The sequence below is a fragment of the Myodes glareolus genome, chromosome 3 (genome assembly GCF_982192425.1).
Source record: "Myodes glareolus chromosome 3, mMyoGla1.1, whole genome shotgun sequence".
NCBI lineage: Eukaryota > Metazoa > Chordata > Mammalia > Rodentia > Cricetidae > Myodes > Myodes glareolus.
The window spans coordinates 27,280,592-27,300,466 of record NC_142028.1 but is presented as its reverse complement, the minus strand read 5'-3'; the positions used below and the strand labels follow the sequence as shown (position 1 = coordinate 27,300,466).

The window sequence follows — 19,875 nt, the reverse complement described above, 5'->3', positions numbered from 1 at the left end:
GGCTTCTTGCCAGAACTCAGTGTGTAGTGGGGACACGCTATGAACCCCTCTCGGTTCTGTGTTAGGGAGCTAGAACTGGACCATACCAAGATGGATGGGGGAAGACAGGACAAGAATAACTGTTTGTTTGTTTGTTTGTTTGTTTGCTTTTGTCTTTGGGTTTTTTGGAACAGGATCTCACTGTAGCCCTGGCTGCCCTGGGACTTAGTATATGGATTATAGTGTGCTCCACCTTTCCTGCACACCTCAGTAGTTTTAATTCTCACGATGTTTGCCTTCTTCTCCACTCTCTAACCTTCCTCTCAATTCCTTCTCAGAGTTGCACTCGCTTTGGCAGAATGAGGAGCGTGCAGCCACAGTCACTAAGAAGACCTATGAGATCTGGCACCGCCGGCATGACTACTGGCTGCTAGCTGGCATTATAAAGTATCCTTGCCTGAGTCAAGACTGTGTCTAGTGCAGGGATCGTAAGACTTTAGCTTGAGGCTCTTATTTCCTTTGTTTTTCCTGAGCACTTTTTCATTAGCCATGGCTATGCCCGATGGCAGGATATCCAGAATGACCCACGGTATGCCATCCTCAATGAGCCTTTCAAGGGTGAAATGAACCGTGGCAATTTTCTAGAGATCAAGAATAAATTTCTAGCTCGAAGATTCAAGGTGAGCAGAATGGGACAAATGAGACTGAAGGTTCTGTAAGGTCCATTCATTCAACCACTTGCACCACCCCCACCCCCAAGATACTTACTTTGTTATGTGTATGCATGTTTTGTCTGCACATATGTTTGTATACTATTTCTGTGCCTGCAGAGGTCAGAAGAGGGCATCAAATCCCCTGGGATTGACAGAAGGTTGTGACCACCCTGTGCTTGCTGGTAACTGCACTGCGTTTTCTGCAGGAGTAGCCAGTGCTTTTAACCTAGCCATCTTCCCAGCCCTATAGTTTGTCTTTTTGTAGTCATGACTTTTGCTTCCAAGTGACTCGACACAGGGATCAAGATAATAGACTTGGAGGCCAAGTGAGACATGCAGGTCTCTGTGAGTTTGATGCCAACCTAGTCTACATAACGAGCTTTATCCAGGCCAACCAATGTTATGCAGACCCTGCCTCAAACAAAAAACAACAAAAGAGACATATACAGAGTTGAAGTTATTGATCTGTACAAGAGTTGTAGCTGTACCTAATGAGTGACACAGACCAGCTCAATGGGGTTGGTGCCGAATTCTGTAGGTTCAGGGGCTCAGCAAAGTTAGGAAGGGATTGAATTGGATCCCTGAGGAAGTAGGGCTGTGGATAGACTAAGGTCTCTTTTTTCTATATGGACAAACGGAAAGCTGAGTGCAAAGAGAAGATACAGAGTGAACCCTATTTTCAATATTCCACTAATCCAGCCTCATTTAAGTACTGAGCAGCTATTTATTGAATATCTTGTATGTAGATATCAAATAGGTTACAATGGAAATAAGATGCAATTCTCCTAAGTCGAGTGTATTTGAGAAAAAAGAAAATGTATATTAAGCCTGGAGAGGTGGCTCAAGGCTTAAGAGTTCAATTCCCAGCAACCACAGGGTGGCTCACAACCATCTATAATGAGATCTAGTGCCCTCTTCTGGCATGCAGGAATTCCTGTATGCAGAACACTGTATATGTGATAAATTAATCTTGAAAGAAAGAAAATTTATACTAATAATTGTATGCCTTTAGGTGTTATATACTAAGCAATGAGTTGCACAGAGACGTAAGAAGAGATAAGCAATGTGTTTGTTTTACCAGCATTTAGTTTCACATAGATGGCATTGTGTGTTAAGGGGAAGAGCCTACTTAATGCCCTAAGGAAGTTCTACAGGGCAGTTGGGGAGGTAGCTTGTGAATGACTTTAAAAGTTTTGATAGATATAATAGAGATTATTGGGTAGGAGCAGAGGGACCTATAGGGAAAGATTTGTGTTGAGTAGTGGTGGGAGGTAGGTTAGAAAGAGGTTTGGAGTTAGAGGCCAGTAGGCATTGTACCAGAAGGCCAGTGGGTCTTCGTACCAGAAACAGGAGTACGGATTTTATTCCTCTAGTTCATAGACAACCATTGAAGGATTTTGGATAGGACCAAGGGAAATGAAAACATTGACAAGATGGTAATTATATAGTTATGAGATATTAAGAGCTTGACCTGTGATGCTGACTGTGGACATGTGAAGGTTAAAGGGAAGAAAACATCAAAGGGTTTCTGAACTTTGTGATTTACTGTGGGGTTAGCAAAACTTTTCTGTTAAAGTGCCAGAGAGAGCTGGGTAGTGGTGGCATACACCTTTAATCCCAGCACTCAGGAGGCAGCAGCAGGTGAATCCCTGTGAGTTTGAGGCCAGTCTGATCTACAAAGCAAGTTTCAAGACACAGAAAAACCCTGTCTTGGAAAACTAAAAAAATAAAGGGGGAGAGGAAAGGGCAGAGAGAAAGTGAGTGATGCTTAGTGGGCCTAATGGCTTCTGTTGTAAATCCACAGCTTTGTCATTGAAAGCAGTGGGAATAAGGGACACATAGTTAGTTTCAGTTTTACTTGTGGATGCTCAAATGAGAATTGCAGGTAATTTTCAAAAGGAAGCATGTATTTTTATTTTTTAATTTCCCCACAGCCATTTATCTATAAACATAAAACTTAATTCTTAACTCTTGGGCTTTACCAAAACTTGCCATGAGCACTGGTGAGTGCTGAGTCTGTACATAGTAAGACCCAAACGTAGCTGACTGACCAGGAGTCAGGGAGAGAGGTGCTCCTGTGAGAGCAGAGAGGCGCTTGCTTAGCTTTTAGAAGATGTTCAATTTGAGGAAAGCTGCTTAGCATTTCTCACAGTTGACATCCCTTCAGCTACCTTTCTTACCACTGCCCACCAGTGGGATCCAAACCCTCAGTGTTTGTGAGGCACATTGAGGGACATCAGTCACCTGCTGCCCACTGCTGTGGACATTACTTGAGAGAGTTTGAAAAGAGTGGTAGTAGTTAGGGGTGTTGACACATGCCTGCCACCTAGCATTCAGGAATTTAAGTACAGGGCAAATTAAGACAACTTAAAAAGACCTACAGCTGTTATATTCAAAAAATATTTCAAAACATCTGAAATTAATTTTACCTCATGTAATATTTTTAGAATGTTTTATACTTGCCACAAAAATGAGCATTGTAAAACATCTGTGAACATAATAAAGTGGGGGTTTTAAATACTTATTGTATATAAACTTTGCTGACACACTCATTCTCTGTGAATATTTTTAAATGTATGCTAATCACCTCTAAGAAACAAACGCTATTAGACACTAAAATATCCAGGGGTATGGATTTGAAGCAAAGCTAAGTCTTTGACAGAAGACAATAAAATAATTAAAACTTTGAAAATAAAAAGACCTACAGCAATGCGTGCTTGTCATCGCAGTATTTGGATGGTAGAGGTAGGAGAATCAGGAGTTTAGTGTTATCCTTAACTGAGTTTGAGTCTTAGCTAAGTTTGGCCACAGTTGGATCTATCTTAAACAACCCTTCCTAAAAGGCAAGGCTGAACAGTTGGAATGCTTATAACCTGGGGCGGGGGAGTGAGTTGGTGTGGTATATAGACTAGAAGTAGGTGTTTATTTGGGCATGAATTGGTACATCTTGACTAACACAAGTCATATGTAAACAGGCCCATTCTTATAACTTCCTTTATCCCTAATGGGTCTGTGTAAGAACCAACAGGAACAGCATGTTGGGAGCTCCTGCCTGTAATTCTAGTGCTTAGGAGGCTAAAGCAGGAGGAACCCTGCCTTCAAAACAAAATAAAACAATAAAAACCAACCTGCTTGACAGCAACAACAGCAACAGTATAAAGGCTGGGTATGTATGTAGCTTAGTTACACAGCACTTTCCTGGGCCATGAGCTTGATCTTCAGTACTAGGGAAAGCACTTTCAAACAATGGATACATTTTGTAACTTAAGAACTAAAATTCACCAGGCCTTTAATCCCAGCACTCAGGAGACAGAGGTAGGAGGAGCTCTGTGAGTTTGAGGCTCCTGGTCTATAGGAGCTAGTTCCAGGCCAGGCCCCAAAACTACAGAGAAACACTATCTCGAAAACTATTTTTTTTCCTTAATCCAGCACCTGGATCATGGTCAGTTTGAGGCCAGCCTGATTTGCAAGTGAGTTCTAGGGCTACCCAGAGCTACAGAATGAGACCCTGCCTCAAAAAACAAAGCTATTTTTGGAAGGTGTGGTAGTGGTGGTGCTGGTTTTTGCCTGCAGTCCCATCTGCTCCCAGGTATTTGAGAGGCGATTTAAGATTTACTTATAATCTATTGTGTGTGTGCCTGTAAGTGTCCCAGGCATCTTGCACAGGCATTTGATGCTCTCTCTCACATTGCCCTCTTACTCCTTTGAGACCGTCTCTACCTGAACTTGGGGCCAACAAGTGCCTGTGATCCTCCCTGTCTCCCCTGTCCCCCTTGTCTGAGAGCTCGGGCTACATGCTTATTACCCTAGGGCTGAGGTCTGAACTCCAGCTCTTGTGATTGTCTAGCAAGCACTCTTCAGTGCTGTGCCATTTCTCCAGCCCAGTCTGGGCAACACAGCAGTATTCTGTTTCATTTACCTCTTGTCCCCTCAAACCAGACATGGCGCACATTCCCGTAACCCTAGCACTCAGGGAGTGGAGGTGAGAGGATCAGGAGTGCTGAGTCATCTAGGCTATATAGTGAGTTTAAGGCTACCCTAGTCTACCTGAAACCCTGTCAGAGAAGAAACTTTTTTTTGTTTTTTGTTTTTTTTTTTGAGGCAGGGTTTCTCTTTGTAGTCCTGCCTGCCTTCTAACTAACTCTGCAGACCAGCCTAGCCTTGAACTCACAAAGATCCAACTGCCTCTGTTTCCCAATTGTTGGAATTAAAGGTATATGCCACCACCACCCATTGTCAAAGACAAAAAATTCAAAGTGAAACTAGTCATCCTAGGTTTTGAAGAGCAAAGTAAGTGCCTCGTATATAACTTAAATGTGCATGGTCATGAATATATGACTTAATTGTGTAAAAGATGTATACATAGAAAGATTTTGGAAGAAAATTCTCAAAAAGTTAAAATTTTCTCTAGCGGGGGATTACCTATGGTTTTAATTTTTTAATTTTTTCTTCTTTTTTAGTTTTTGATGTTTCATGACAGGGTTTCTCTGTCTAATAGCCCTGGTTGTCCTGGAACTCACCCTGTAGACAAAGCTGGCCTTGAACTCACAGAGATCCACCTCCCTCTGCCTCTTGAATGCATGTACCACTACCACCCAGCTTTATTTTATTTTTATAAGTTGAGTTTTTATTATTTCTCTATGGGGACCTAAAGAATAAGGAATTGTAAAAGTGTGGCCCTCTAAATGAGAAGGAGATGGTGTACTGTGATCCACGTAGGGAAGGGGTAGTGCTGAGGAGCTGGAAGTTCCTTTCTTACAGGTTGTTGTTCATCTGAGAGGCCCATCAGTGAGAAAGTGGCAATTAGTCCAACCCCTCTTTCTTTTCCCTCCCATGCAGCTCTTGGAGCAAGCCTTGGTGATTGAGGAACAGCTTCGAAGAGCAGCTTACCTAAACATGTCAGAAGACCCCTCTCACCCATCTATGGCCCTTAACACTCGTTTTGCTGAGGTGGAGTGTTTGGCAGAAAGTCACCAGCACCTCTCCAAGGAGTCGATGGCAGGAAATAAGCCAGCCAATGCAGTCTTACACAAAGGTCGCCAGTGGCTCCCCTGCCTCCTGCTCCTTCAGCCTCCCTCTCCACTCTCCCATCCCCAACATCCACAACTTCTTACTGAGGATCTTTATTTTTGAGGCAATCAAGGATAACAGCTTGATCTTTGAACTCTTGGTATATTCAGGTTCTTGAGAATAATAGTGGCATCTGGGATATTTTAGAGGTGTCTTCAGGTGATTTTTAGGTCCCTTCAAATTCTAGACCCCCTTCCAGTATTGTGTTTCTGATTAAAGTAAAACATTATGAGGGGTAGAGGGTAAAATGATAAACGGATGGGTGTCATAAAGGTGGTAGGAGACATCCAGAAAGTAGAAAAGCATGCGTGTAAAAGAGGAGATCATAGGTGTTAGTTTCTCAAGTAGAAGAGCACAGGCACTTGGTTTGATCCCTGATGCTGAGAAGAAAAGCTGTAAGGAATACAGCCCTGGGTTGGCATTCGCCTTCATCCCACCTCTCCACAGAGAGGTGGAGGCAAGAGGATGAGGAAATCATGGTCATGCTTGGCCACAGTGAGTTTGAGGCAAATCTTTAAAAGAAAAAATGGACACACTAGAAAGAATGAGCTAAACAGTTTGGTGGCTTTAAGATCAGAATCAGCCAACTGTGGTGGCTTATCCTTAGAGCCCCAGGTACTTAGGAGACAAGAGGCAGTAATCTCACCTGAGCTCAGAAGTTCCAGGCCTAGCCTGGGCAACAAAAGCCAGTTGGAACTAGAATATGAGGAGTAGGGATCTGGGCCAGGCTGGTTAAGTGAGTGTCAAGAGGCAATAAGCATATCATGGTATATGCTGGTGAGCAGCCAGTCCTTAGAACTGTGCCCTTGACGACCACAGCTCACGACCTCCCCTCCCCTTTTTTTCCCTCTGCAGTCCTGAAACAGCTGGAAGAATTGTTGAGTGACATGAAAGCCGATGTGACTCGACTCCCAGCTACCATTGCCCGAATCCCCCCAGTTGCTGTGAGGTTGCAGATGTCAGAGCGGAACATTCTCAGCCGTCTGGCAAACAGGGCACCAGAACCTCCCCCACAGCAGGTAGGACCAATTTCTTAGTTGCAGCTCTTTTTGCAAAGCTATTGGGATTTGTACTTTGCTTGTGTCCTTGGCTTTCCTACCTAGGCTACGTGTTCTGACTCTTGGCTGTTTATCCCTCTAGGTAGCCCAACAGCAGTGAAGACCCAACGATGATCCCACCTCCACCACTGAGCAGTGACCTTCCTCACTTTCTCTTGTCCCGGCTGCCCCCTGGGGGGCCAGAGAGATCCTCGCCTTCCTTCTGCCCATCTTCTGAGTTGTAAAGGAACAGCCCTGTGCACTAGGGGCAGGGAGGGAGTGAGGGGCAATGGTGCCCTTCCTGCTGGAGAGACAAGCAGCAGTAGCGCGGCGCCATGTGCAAGGAGCTGCAGGCTGGCTGCCTTCTGGACCCTGGCTTCTCCCCACCGCGCGCCTGTTACAAACTGTTGTGGGTTCTGCCAGGCTTGAAGAAAATGATCTGAATTTCTTTCTCTTTTTGGTTTTGTTATTTTGTTGGTTTATTTTGTGTTTTCTCCTTTTGGGGGGTATTCAGAGTGGGCCGGGCCCCTGGGCGAGACACAGCTACCTCTGTTGGCATCTTTTTAATACCAGGAACCCAGCGGCTCCAGCCACTGAGCGGCTAAAATAAAGTTGGAAAAAAAAAAGAAAAAGAAAAAAAAAAAGGAAAAGAACCAAAAGCATAAAAAACCACAACAAATTTCTTGATGAGAATTGAAAATAAAAATTTCCTTGTATTTTAGTGATCTGGTTCAGTGTGGGTGAGTGTGGGTGCCAGGTTGTAGAGAACAAGAGGCTGCTGCACTGTCCCTTTGTAGCCTCTAACCTGGAGCAAATGCATTCCCGCAGAGTCCTCCATGAAATAGTTACCTGCCTGGTAGTTGTGAAATAAGGCCAGTATGACCACCTTAAGTGCTAGGCAAGCATTCTATATGGGAACGTTATCATAGACACATATGCACGCACATTTTGTGTTTGTTTTTTGAGGCAGGGTTTCTCTATAGCTTCTATCTCAGAGATCTGCCTTCCTCTCCCTCCCGAGTGCCGAGTGGATGTGAGCCACCACCTGTCCTTTTTTTTTTTTTTTTTTTAAATTTATTTAGTTTTGGGACAGGCTGGCATTGAACTAAGAACTGTCTCTACCTCTTAAGGAGGTGTGAGTTTGAGGCTGCCTTCAAATTCTGCTTCCAGAGAGCTGGGTTAACGTTAAAGGGGTGCACCACCACACCCAGCTTATAGTTCATAACTTTGTGTTACATACATTTGTGGGGAGGACTACTGTACAATGGAGGTCAAAGGGCAATTTGCAGAAGTTGGTTCCCGACGTCCACAATATGAGTGTGTCCAGTAATTAACTCTGGTTGTCAGGCTTAGCAGCCTGGAAAGTTCTTAACTCTATTACTGCTTTGAAGGAAGGCCAAGTACGTATTTCTGGCGAGGCTAAATGAAGAGGGGAAGATTAGCTTCCATAAGGAAACCGGTTCTAATCAAAACGTGGGAGCAGGAGTGCGGAGACATGGAACCTCGCGATCCTGAGATCTAAGGCAATCCGCAGGATGCCAGGGCAAGGGTCGTGCTGCCGTTCTAGATAGAAGCCTGGCGGCCTCGGGTGTCCTAAGCTGGAACCCGCGCAGGGAAGTCGATGTCGGCGGGAGGGCAGAGCGAGGAGGAGCAGGCCGCCTCACGTTTCCCTCCATGAACAGCCGGAGCCGGTGACGCGTGCGTTCCTGAACAGGGTCCGTTCCGGCGCCCCGGCCGGAAAAGGCGGGGCGCTGTCCGGAGGACCTTTGCGCGTGCGCAGTACACTTTGTCGGCTCGCTGTCCGGGAGCCCTTGCCCGAGTGCACGTGGAGAGGGCCTTGGCTGGAGCTGCTCCATCTCCGGGAGCCAGGTTAGCCAGGCGGAGGCTTCAGGTGCGTGTGCGAGATCCCGGAACAGGGTTTCGACCTGGGCCCACCGAGAGGGGCGAGGTGCCAGGGTTTGGTGGGAGTGCCTTGAGGGGCCCATCAGGGGTCGCGAGCATGGGTCTGGGCCGGGCGTGTCTCCTTCCCGGATAATACCGCCGAGCTTATGGCCTGCGTTCCCTTTTCAGTAGCCACAACGCCGCCTTCCCCCGTTTTTCTTTGCTTTAGCACCATGGGACGTAAGTTGGACCCTACGAAGAAGGAGAAGCGTGGGCCCGGCCGAAAAGCCCGGAAACAGAAGGGTGCAGAGACCGAACTGGTCAGGTTCTTGCCTACAGGTGAGAATCGTAGCTCCCTGACCCCGCCCGGCCCTTGGTCCATTTTGCATCATAATCTCTACCCGTTTGCGCGTCCGCCTTCACCTGCTGCGTAGATGTGAGTTGTTAGGACAGAAGTCAACCGTGTTGGAAGGTAGGGTAGATGCCACTGGGGCACGGGTACCCGGGTGTGCGAGGAGAGGTGCCGTTCTCCGTTTCCAGAAAGGGGACTCTCGTGAATTTAGAAAGGCTTTGCCGAGCCTCGTTTTAGCAAGCAGGAGTTGGGAACGGGACAGGCCAGTCATGAATTGTCTGGAAGAAGGGATGAAAGCAGGTGTCTTGAGTCCTGTGTGGTGAAACACTACTTGGGAGAAAAGACTGCCTAGGGAGCTGGTGTTCAGTTTTGAATGGAAGGTGCAGTTTATTGAAGCATTGGCCAGTCACAGCCCCATCCGTGGACGCATGATATCGCTTCTTAGATCTTAGAGTTATGGGAAAGAGGCTTCGTTAGGAAATGGATGCTGAGGAGTTGAGTGTCTTACACACAGTGGGAAGGACTACAATTTCTTGTAGAGTATATATATAAAAAATAACATTAGCAAAACTCTGCTGTAGTTGATAACTGAATGAGCCGAGAATAGAGGAAAGGTTTTGAGGTTCTGCTGTCATCAGAATGTCCCTTTTGGTTTGATTTGGTTGCAAATCAGGTAGATTGTTCGCTTCATCGCCTCTACGCCTTTTGTCTATTTTCTCCACTTCTTTAGTGGAGGCTATGGAGTGGAACCCAGGGCTTTTCCCATTCTCGGCACAAGCTGTCCCATCAGCCCTGCCTCCATATCTCCCCTTAACTCCTAGGAAAGTGTTACAGAGTGTTGCACACTGACTATACTTTGTAACCCTGTGTCTTTCCTTCCTGTCCTGTACAAGCGCACACTGTACCACTGATCACATCACTAATTCTCTCTGTTACACTTTAGTTAGTGTAGCAGCTCTCTTCCTAGTTACATTCATGCTCCCTTTTGTGTTTCCCTTAAACTTTTAATCTGCTCCTTTTTAACAGCCGGTGATGAGAATTTCAAGAGGCTGTCCAGTCGTGCTCGGAAGAGGTGAGTGTGGGTGCCCAGGCTTAGCAGAAATTGGAGCTGCCTGGTACATGGATGAAGAGGGCCAGTTGTACGTTGCCATGTTTCCTTGTTAAGGTGGGAAGTAGAGGAACCTAAAGGCATGTTCCCATGTCTTCACTTTCTGTATCTTCAGGGCAGCCAAGAGGCGGTCCAGGTCTGTTGAAGTCTCTAAGCCAAATAAGTCTCCTAGAATCGAAACATTGCCTGGAGAGCTGTCAAAAGGTTAGTGAAAATAGGATCAGTTGCTGTGTGAAGAACCTTCTGGGCCCTAGATAGGCTAGAATTTCTAGAATGGAAGGAAGAACAAAAAGCTTTTTTTTTTTTAAATATAAAATATTTTTTTGTTTGTTTGAGGCAGAATCTCCTTTTGTAGTCTTGGGCTCATTCTGTAGACCAGGCTGGCCTCAAACTCACAAAGATCCTCTGCCTCCCTAGTACTGGGATTAAAGGTGCCATGCCTGGTTAATATTGTTTTTTATCTTACTAATTTTCTTTAAAAAAAAATGTCTCAATTTATTTTATGAGTATGAGTGTTTTACATGCATGTATAAGTGTGTATCGCATGTATCCTGATGCGCATGGAGGTCAGAAGAAGGTATCAGATCCCCCAGAACCTAGGATTACAGTAGTTGTGAAACACCATGTGAGTGCTAGGTACCAAACCTGGGTCATTTGCGAGAGCAACAACTGCTCTTAAACCGCTGAGCCTTTTCTCCAGCCCTTTTTCTGTTTCTATTATTTGTTAATTATGTGTGTGGGTGGGAGGGAGGGTGTGGGTGTGTGCACATGATGCTGATTCTACTGGAGATGCAGGTCGTGGTGAATTGCCACGTGTGGGTTCTAGGAACTGAACTAGGGTCCGGGGCAAAGTTAGTTTGTGCTCTTAACTGTTAAGCCGTCTCTCCAGCCCCCATAGGTCATTCTTAGGGCTATAAAGGACAGGCTCCAGAGGTGTGGGACAGGGAGTGTGGCGGCCATCTGCTCAGGATTTGTCAAACCTTGACTGTTCCCAGGAGCAGTTCAGGCTCGAGGTAAGAAGCGCCCAGCACCAACTCATAACAGTGATGGAGATGAGGAGGAAGACTCTGAGGAGGAGGCTGTGGCAAACCAGGGGGACCTCTGGGGCTCTGAGGACAGTGATGCCGATATGGTGGATGACTATGGAGCAGACTCTGACTTGGAGGATGAAGAGGGAAAGGTGAGAATCACTTCTGTGTGTTCTCAGATCTTTTTGTTTGTTTGAGATAGGGTCTTACTACATAATACATCCCTTAACTCAGAGATCCACCTGCCTCTGCTTTCTGAGTGATGAGATTAAAGGCAAAATGGGAGAAAGAGAGACAGATCTTGGCAGATGAAGATGTAAAAAAGGTAGATGCTTGGATATCCTGATGAATGTGAATACACGCACACATTTGAAGTCTTTTAGACATTTATTTATTGTGTATGTGCGCATACATACTGTGAATGTGGAGGTCAGAGAATAATTTGGGGGTCTGTTCTCCTCTTCCACCATTTGGGTCCCAGGGATTGAACTAAAGTTGCCAGGCTTGGCAGCAAGTGCTTTTGACAGCTGACCCTAAAATTTTATCTACTTGTGAGTGTGTGAGTGCAGACGTGTACACACGCCAAAGCACACGTGTGGCAGTCAGAACAGCTTTTCAGGAGTTCTTCCACTGAGTTGTCTCACTGGCCCCATTTTTTTAATTTGTGTGTGTTTATTTAATTTGGGCACGAATGCTATCCTGCTGTTCTTGAATGTTCTTTTGGTTTTTTTGAGGCAGGGTTTCTCTGGGTAGCCTCAGCTGGCTCGGGCCTTGACCTTGAACTCAGAGATCTGCCTGCCTCTGCCACCCAAGTGCTGAGATTAAAGGTGTGCGCCACCACCACCACCCAGCTTGAATGCTCATTTTTTTAAAAGATTTATTTATTTATTTTATGGATATATTCTTGTCCACATGTACATCTGCACACCAGAAAGGGGGCATTGCATCTCATGACAGTTAGGAGATAGTTGTGAGCCACCATGTGGGTGCTGGGAATTGAACTCAGGTCCTCTGGAAGAGCAGCCTGTTCTCTTAACCACTGAGCCATCTCTCCAGCCCCATCGAATGCTCATTTTTAATGAAGCAGTTGTTGCAGGGCTGAAATAATAAAAGCACTCACCTGACATGTGGGGCCTTGATAGTTGAAACCAACACGGAAAAGAAGTTTCCTGTCCAGATGGGACAGGCTAGTCGCCCAGGGGTTCAAGAGCAGCCTGGATGGTATAGTAAGATCCTGTCGAAGAAAAAAGATTTCTTTCTTTTTATCTAGTTTATTGGTAGGGAGGTGGTGTTTAATGAGGGTAAAGGTTTATTTTCTGTGTTTCCAGCGATTATATGACTAGGATGTGTTTATTCAGAAGCTTCATTTTCTAAACTTATATAGTGTACAGCACTGCCCTCGGCAGAGAGCGTCATAAATGCCAAACACAGGAAAGGTCCGGCGCATAAATTTATCATAGCTCATACAGGTGATAAATTAACATTGGGTGTCATGCTTGTATTTACTAGAGACGAGACAGGGTCTCACTGTGTAGACTTGGCCTGCCTCTCACACATTAAGATTAGAAGCATGTCTGGCCTCTATCTATAACTTGGTAGATGGCTCAGTGGCTGAGTCCTTGCAGAGGACCTAGGTTTGGTTCCTAGCACTTGTTGAACTGATCACAGCTGCCTAAACTCTTCAGTCCAGAAATCCAAGGCCCTCTGCTGGCCTCTGGGCATCTGCACGTAGATATTCACATACACGCATAGATTAAAACAAAATCTTAGCTAAGTAGGGTGGTGCACACCTTTAATCCCAGTACTAAAGAGGGAGAGGCAGGTGGATCTCTTGAGTTCAAGGCCAACTTGATCTACTACTGAGCTAGTTCTAGGACAGCTAGGCTGCACTACACAGAAATCCTGCCTCAAGAAACAAAAAAGAAAGAAACACTTCGAAATGAAATGTGGTTCAAATTATGTGCAAAGTAATAGAGTAAGATAAGAATAATTCAAGAAGAAACTGAGAGCAAGGTCCAGGGACACGGGTTTTCTCTATGCACGAGGTTTTTCCTTTTGTTGTGTGTCTCAGGCTGGGTCCAAACTCCCCATGCTTTGGCCTCGGCTTCCTGAATGCTGGAGTGGGTATATGGCAAGTGTACATGACCTTGTCTGTCTTCAGTCCTCCCCCACCACCACCGATGGCCAATCAAAACAAATAAGGAGCCAAGCATGGTAATCCCCACACTTAGGAGACTGAAGCAGGAGAATTGCTATGAGTTTGAGGCCAGCCTGGACAACAGAATAAGACAAAATCAACCAAACCAGCCTGGAGTGACCCAGCACTTGTTACTCTTACAGGTGACCCGGGTTTGACTCCACTGCCCACCTGGCTGCTCAAAACCATCTCTAACTACAGCTCTCTCTGTTCCAGTGTCTCCATGAGCACTACTGCATGAAATGTACACAGATAAATAGGCAAGACATACAAAATTTAAAAAGTAAAGGGCCTGGAGTTCAGTGCCCTGGCTGTTTTTGCAGCAGACCTGGATTTGGTTCCCAGAATCCTAATGGTGGCTCACAGCTGTCTATCATTCCGTATCAAGGGAATTAACTCTCCTCATCTTCTTACCGCATGGGCGTTCAGGCAAAACACGTAACACCCGTACTCTTTTGAGACAGGATTTCTCTGCATAGCTTTTTTTTTTTTTAATTTTTTTTTTTTTATTTTTATGTGCATTGGTGTGAAGGTGTCAGATCCCCTGGAACTGGATTTTCAGACAGTTGTGAGCTGCCATGTGGGTGCTGGGAATTGAACCCGGGTCCTCTGGAAGAGCAGTCAATGCTCTTAACCTCTGAGCCATTTCTCCAGCCCCCTCTGCATAGCTTTGGAGCCTGTCCTGGAACTTGCTTTGTAAACCAGGCTTGCCTCAAACTCAGAGATCTACCTGCCTCTGCTTCCCGAGTGCCACCACCGCCTGACCCCATACATTTTTTTTTAAAAAACAGGCAATAAAATAAAACATTTAAAAGTAAAAAACCAGCTGAGTGGTGGTGGCACATGCCTTTAATCCCAGGACTTGGGAGGCATAGGCAGATGGATCTCTCTGAGTTCGAGACCAGCCTGGAATACAAGAGCTAGTTCCAGGACAGATTCCAAAGCTACAGAGAAACCCTGTTTTGAAAACTGGAGAGGAAATACACGTAACATAGTTTCCGTGTCAGAGCTTACTCGTGTCCTTAGCTTCTCTGTTTGCTTCTGAGAGATGAGAGAGTGTTGGATTTATGGGAAGGACGAATGAGGCAGGATGACAAGGGAGCCTTCGCCTTAGCCCTTCTCTCCTTGCAGTTGCTGCCCATCGAAAGAGCCGCTCTGAAGCAGAAGGCCCGCGAGGCTGCCGCTGGGTGAGTTTGGCGGCAGCTGGGCGGAGGAGATTTGAGGAAGGAGGGTATCTGTTTTGGCTTGAACCTCTGTTCCTGGCTTGTTTCTAGGGGTCAGTGGAGTGAAGAGGAGACAGATGAAGAGGACGATGATGATGTTTCCCCTATGTCTGGCCCCCCTGAGTCCAGCCCCACAAAGGCTGGCAAAGCAGAGGGGGATTTGCAGATCAATGTGGAGGATGAGGAAGCCTTTGTGCTGCCCCCTGCTGGGGAAGTGGAGCAGGATATCCTTGGAGTGCAGAGTGAGGGTTGGAGGAGGGCACCAGAAGAGGGTTTTTTAGGCCTATGATCAGAGGCAACATTTCCTTAATGGGCCCACATGCCCAGACTCCAGACCTGCAAGGAGTTCACAAGCGGATCCAGGATATAGTGGAGGTGCTTCGGAATTTTGGGGCTCAGCGAGAAGAAGGACGGTCTCGTTCTGAGTATCTGAATCAGCTTCAGAAGGATCTAGCCACTTACTATTCATATGGAGACTTCCTGCTGGGCAAACTCATGGAGATCTTCCCTCTCTCTGAGGTACCCGCCTGCCAGTCTTTTCCTTCTGCTTTTCTCACCTTTGTAGGGGTGTGAAGGCATCTAGGACTCCGCCCCCAACTCTGCGCTCCATGGCTCTCTTGACTCAGTCCCCATACACTGTCTCCATTGCAGTTGATAGAGTTCTTAGAAGCTAATGAGGTGCCCCGGCCAATCACCCTTCGGACCAACACCTTGAAAACTCGTCGCAGAGACCTTGCTCAGGTGAGGAATCAGTGTTGTTTAATTCAGGACTGGACCAGCTTTTGCTCACCTGGGGCTCACCCTGCCCTGTCCTGGCTGGGTGGGTTCTTCAAACCTAAGTATGTCTTGTTATAAACATGGCCCCTGGGCTAGGAGAACCTGCTCTCTGTCTCTTGGTCTAAGGGCCTAGGCCACTGTAGAGCGGGGCCTTGTCTTTGCCACCTCTGCTCCCTGTGACTGGGCTGAGACATCTGCATCAGGATGAACTGCTGCTTCTAAGGGATGGAGGAGGCCTCAAGAAGCCCCCAGTAAAGCACAGCCATACACAGTTTTAATCTCCAGAGTTAGTGTTATCTCATATACTGTTTATTTGTTTTGAAGATTTATCTTATGAACGTGCACCATGTGAATTATGGAATGTTGGTGTGAGCCACCATGTGGATGCTAGGATTGAATCCTGGTCCTCTTCAACAGCATGGTTGCTGAGCCATCTCTCCAGTAATGCATACTGTAGTTGTTACATTATTTAACAGAAGACGGTAGTCTGCTTATTTGGAATGTACTTGACTGTGTTAGAAACCTGGGGTTAAAAAATGGGAGTGGGGCAGAGGGGCTGGGGGTGTGGCTTGTGCTAGAGCAGTCTGCCTTAGCAGTCACAAGCCCTAGCCACAGTCCCCATAGGCGGAGTTTCTGTCCTGCCAGCAGCTCTCAAATAAACACAGAGGCTTAATATTACTAGCTAATGCTTACATTTAAATTAACCCATAGTTCTTACCTATGCTTTCCCACATGGTTTGTTACTTTTTCTCAGTATGGCATGTCCATGTTGCTTCTCCCTCCTGCTTCAGCCTCCTCAGACTCCGCCATTCTTCCCAGCATTCTCAGTGGCTGACCTGCGTGGACAGGTTCTCATACCTGACAGTTTTTGGGTAGAATATATGGTTTTGACATCTTCGTCCTTTTTTTTAGGCTCTAATCAATCGTGGAGTTAATCTGGATCCCTTGGGAAAGTGGTCAAAGTCTGGACTTGTGGTCTATGATTCTTCAGTGCCTATTGGTAAGTGTCCCCAGCCAGTAGCCCTTGCGCTGCACCCCTGGGCCAGCGTATCCCACAGTGCTCCTTTTTCACAGGCGCTACTCCCGAGTATCTGGCTGGGCACTACATGCTGCAGGGAGCCTCAAGCATGTTACCTGTCATGGCCCTGGCACCTCAGGAGCATGAGCGGATCTTAGACATGTGTTGTGCTCCTGGAGGGAAGACCAGCTACATAGGTATGAAAAGGGCGCTTTAGAAAGAATATAGGGTTGATAACTCCTCGAAGCTGATCCAACTTGGTATGCTTGTGTCTGGCAGAAAGGGGAGGGCGTTTTCTGGGATTTAGGCTCTGGATTCAGCTGTCTTTTAACCCTTTAGCTGACCTTGGCTGACTTGAATAGTAATTTTGGTTACATCGTCTCTTACTATGGTTGGCTTTAAAGGGTCAACATAATGCCTGTAGAAGCCCTTGGCACTCTGAACTGGGTGTCGTACTGTAAGTCTGTAATCCTGTACTCCAAGAACACTAGAAGGTCAAGGCAGGCTGTGACTATAGAAGAAACTTACTCAGAAAAGGAAAGAAATAAAAGTAATTTTGTATGTAGAGCCAGAAAGCTGGTCAGCAAAAGTGGAAGCCCTGTGGGTGGGTGTGGTCCCCACCCGACAGGCTGGATCAGCAGAGGGGAGTTGGCCTTGCTGGGGTGGGGGGTGAGACTTGGCCTGCAGGCTCTGCGCTGGAGGGTAGGTAGCAAGTGTGAGGCAGGGAAGCTGCTGCTGAGCCCTAGCGCTCCCCTCTTCCTGCCCACAGCTCAGCTGATGAAGAACACTGGGGTGATCCTTGCCAATGACGTCAGTGCTGAGCGACTCAAGAGTGTTGTGGGCAACCTGCATCGCTTGGGAGTCACCAACACCATTATCAGCCACTACGATGGACGCCAGTTCCCCAAGGTGAACCTCTTATCTTTCCTGAGGCTTCGGGTTACATTGCCCTTGGTGACATTGCTGTGTTTTAGCGCTGTCCTCAGGAAGTTAGTGCCCTTTGCAGCAAGATCGAGTTGACCTTTCCTTTTCCCAGGTGGTGGGGGGCTTTGACCGAGTGCTGCTGGATGCTCCCTGCAGTGGCACAGGAGTCATCTCCAAGGACCCTGCAGTGAAGACGAACAAGGTGAGGGGCCTGGTGGTGGATCAGCTGAGAGGCCTTGGCTGATCTTGTGGGTACGCAGCAGGTCCCTCCCTCAGGCTGTTTGATGGAGTCTCCACTCCTGGTTCTCTTGGGCAGGATGAGAAGGATGTCCTACGCTGTGCCCATCTTCAGAAGGAACTGCTGCTCAGTGCTATTGACTCTGTCAATGCGGCCTCCAAGACCGGGGGCTACCTGGTCTACTGCACCTGTTCCGTCACGGTGAGATCTCTGCAGGGGCAGATTAGCGGAGACTGGGTGGGAAGGCTGTTTGCCTCTGAGAGCGAGCATCTTGGATCCGACTCCACTCCTGCTTTGTCTCCCCTCGTGTACAGGTGGAGGAGAACGAGTGGGTGGTAGACTACGCCTTGAAAAAGAGGAATGTGCGACTGGTGCCCACTGGCCTGGACTTTGGCCAGGAAGGTTTTACCCGCTTTCGAGAAAGGCGCTTTCACCCGACTCTGCGTTCCACCCGACGCTTCTACCCTCACACTCACAACATGGATGGTTTTTTTATTGCCAAGTTCAAGAAGTTTTCCAATTCTGTTCCCCAACCCCACGCAGGTAATTAATTCGGTCTGCTCTTCCATCATCTCCTTTGCTCTTCCTGTCTGTCTTTCCTTAGTACGTGGGTGTGGTGTGCACAGTATGGTGTGTGTGTGTGGTGGTGTGCTCCTGAGCATGTGGGGAAGCCATTGGCCTCTGTTCTCCACATTATGTCTTATTTATTTTGTGTATGGATATGTGTGTGGGCATGTGCATGCCACAGAATACCTATGGAGGTCAGAATGACTTCTGGGAGTTCTCTGTTTCCACTGTGTGGCTCCTGACCCAACACAGGCTTACCAGCAGGTGCTTTTACCTGCTGGGCCCACCCCTACTTTTAAAAAGACTATTTTAAAAAATAATTTTTCAGTCGTATAATGTGTTCTAAATAAAGTCTTTAATTCCTACCTCATCACCTTCTCTTCCCTGAGTCCATTTAGCATTGACTATATATGGATGAGTATGAGACCATTTCCTGGAGCTGACTCCATCCCCAGCAGCAATCAGTTGCCAGGAGCTCCTAAGAATAGCATTTCATAACCCCTGCCATACACACACACACACACACACACACACACACACACACACACACACGCACGCCTCACTTTACTCTTTCCTTCCTTGCTTCTTTCCTTTTTTTTTTTTTTTAAGTTAAACTGTCTGCAACAAGAACCCCTGGGATCCACCTACCTCTGCTTCCCAAGTGCTGGGATTAAAGGCATGCACTGCCACCACCACCCAACAATCTCCTTGTTTCTTTTTTTTTTTTTAAAGATTTTATTTATTTATTAAGTATACAGTGTTCTGACAGAAGAGGGCACCAGATCCCATTATAGATGGTTGTGAGCCACCATGTGGTTGCTGGAAATTGAACTCAGGACCTTTGGAAGAGCAGCCAGTGCTCTTAACCTCTGAGCCATCTCTCCAGCCCAACCTCCTTGTTTCTTAATGATCAGACCATCTCTAATTTTCACCTCAGGAAACACAGCAGCAGCTACCCCTACAGAGCCTGAGCTGAAGGACCAGGTCCCCCCCACGTCTGAGAGCGGTAATCAGCCAGCCAAGAGAGCTGGTGCAGCGGCAAAGGCCAAGCAGCAGCTGCGGAGGCAGCAGCATTCCAGAAAGCCCTTCCAGAAGATGAATGGCACCTCCAAAGGGCCAAGCTCAAAATCCACTGTCCCTTCTGTCCCAAAAGCCCAAGTGTCTGCCAGGCCCCAGGAAAGCAGCCAGCCTGATGGAGAAGTTGGAGTGATCAGGAAACTAAAGCGCAGACGACCTAAACCAAAGCCCTCCAAGGAAGCCACTGTCTCAAAGCACAGAGCCCCTCCCAACGGCGTGGACTCTGAGAATTCCACAGCCCCAGGGCTTAAGGACTGCAGTCAATCCCTTGGGATAATCAAAACGACTGGAAAAGGAAAGCAACAGATACCAGGACAGCCTGCCAAGAGAGCTGCTTCCCTAAAAGAGGATGGTGCCCCCAAGGGACCCTCAGTCCCCACTGGGTCTCCCCACAGTTCCACCAAGCCCCCACCAGCAAAAAGGAGGAAATCTGTGACAAAGGGCAGCAGCCAGCCACAATTGTCTTAGATGGATTTGCAAACCAGACTCACATTGTCCCTGGGTTGGAACTCTTCTTACATCCTGCAGTGATGGCCTCCCCACTGTGAATACATATGAAATTTAATATACATATTTTCACCACTAGTCATGTTGTGTTTTTTAAGGTGCTGGGTATTGGCAGCTTGTGGGCCTGGGAGTCTCTTGAGAGGGAAACAGCTGGACATTGCTTGAATCATAGGTCTATC

At 46.9% G+C, this 19,875-nt stretch overlaps 2 protein-coding genes across 15 annotated transcripts in view; both read left to right on the top strand.

The window, feature by feature from the left end:
* The window catches only part of Chd4 (chromodomain helicase DNA binding protein 4), a 37,296-nt gene extending 29,776 nt beyond the window's left edge, over positions 1 to 7,520 (top strand). For 7 of the 13 annotated variants that reach the window (XM_087904219.1, XM_087904214.1, XM_087904213.1 and 4 more), the window contains 5 exons: positions 318 to 426; positions 527 to 659; positions 5,532 to 5,727; positions 6,618 to 6,781; positions 6,903 to 7,520. In XM_087904219.1, coding sequence (XP_087760345.1) covers positions 318 to 426; positions 527 to 659; positions 5,532 to 5,727; positions 6,618 to 6,781; positions 6,903 to 6,920 — 620 coding nt within the window. In that variant the 3' untranslated portion in view covers positions 6,921 to 7,520. Of the gene's footprint in view, positions 1 to 317; positions 427 to 526; positions 660 to 5,531; positions 5,731 to 6,617; positions 6,782 to 6,902 lie in introns of all 13 variants that reach the window. The other 6 variants (XM_087904218.1, XM_087904212.1, XM_087904215.1 and 3 more) reach the window with 1 other exon arrangement.
* A 1,013-nt stretch (positions 7,521 to 8,533) lies between these two features.
* Nop2 (NOP2 nucleolar protein) lies at positions 8,534 to 19,774 on the top strand. 2 transcript variants are annotated; one of them, XM_087904221.1, is made up of 16 exons: positions 8,534 to 8,668; positions 8,910 to 9,019; positions 10,059 to 10,104; positions 10,256 to 10,344; positions 11,136 to 11,320; positions 14,497 to 14,552; positions 14,640 to 14,814; positions 14,910 to 15,107; positions 15,240 to 15,329; positions 16,278 to 16,365; positions 16,440 to 16,580; positions 17,153 to 17,292; positions 17,420 to 17,509; positions 17,624 to 17,746; positions 17,860 to 18,088; positions 19,050 to 19,774. In XM_087904221.1, the coding sequence occupies exons 2-16, from the start codon at positions 8,914 to 8,916 to the stop codon at positions 19,655 to 19,657; spliced, it is 2,364 nt and encodes a 787-aa protein (XP_087760347.1). In that variant the 5' UTR covers positions 8,534 to 8,668; positions 8,910 to 8,913; the 3' UTR covers positions 19,658 to 19,774. The 2 variants fall into 2 exon arrangements, with proteins under 2 accessions (XP_087760347.1, XP_087760346.1); XM_087904220.1 differs by having other exon boundaries at positions 8,538 to 8,690.
* The last annotated feature ends 101 nt before the right edge of the window (positions 19,775 to 19,875 follow it).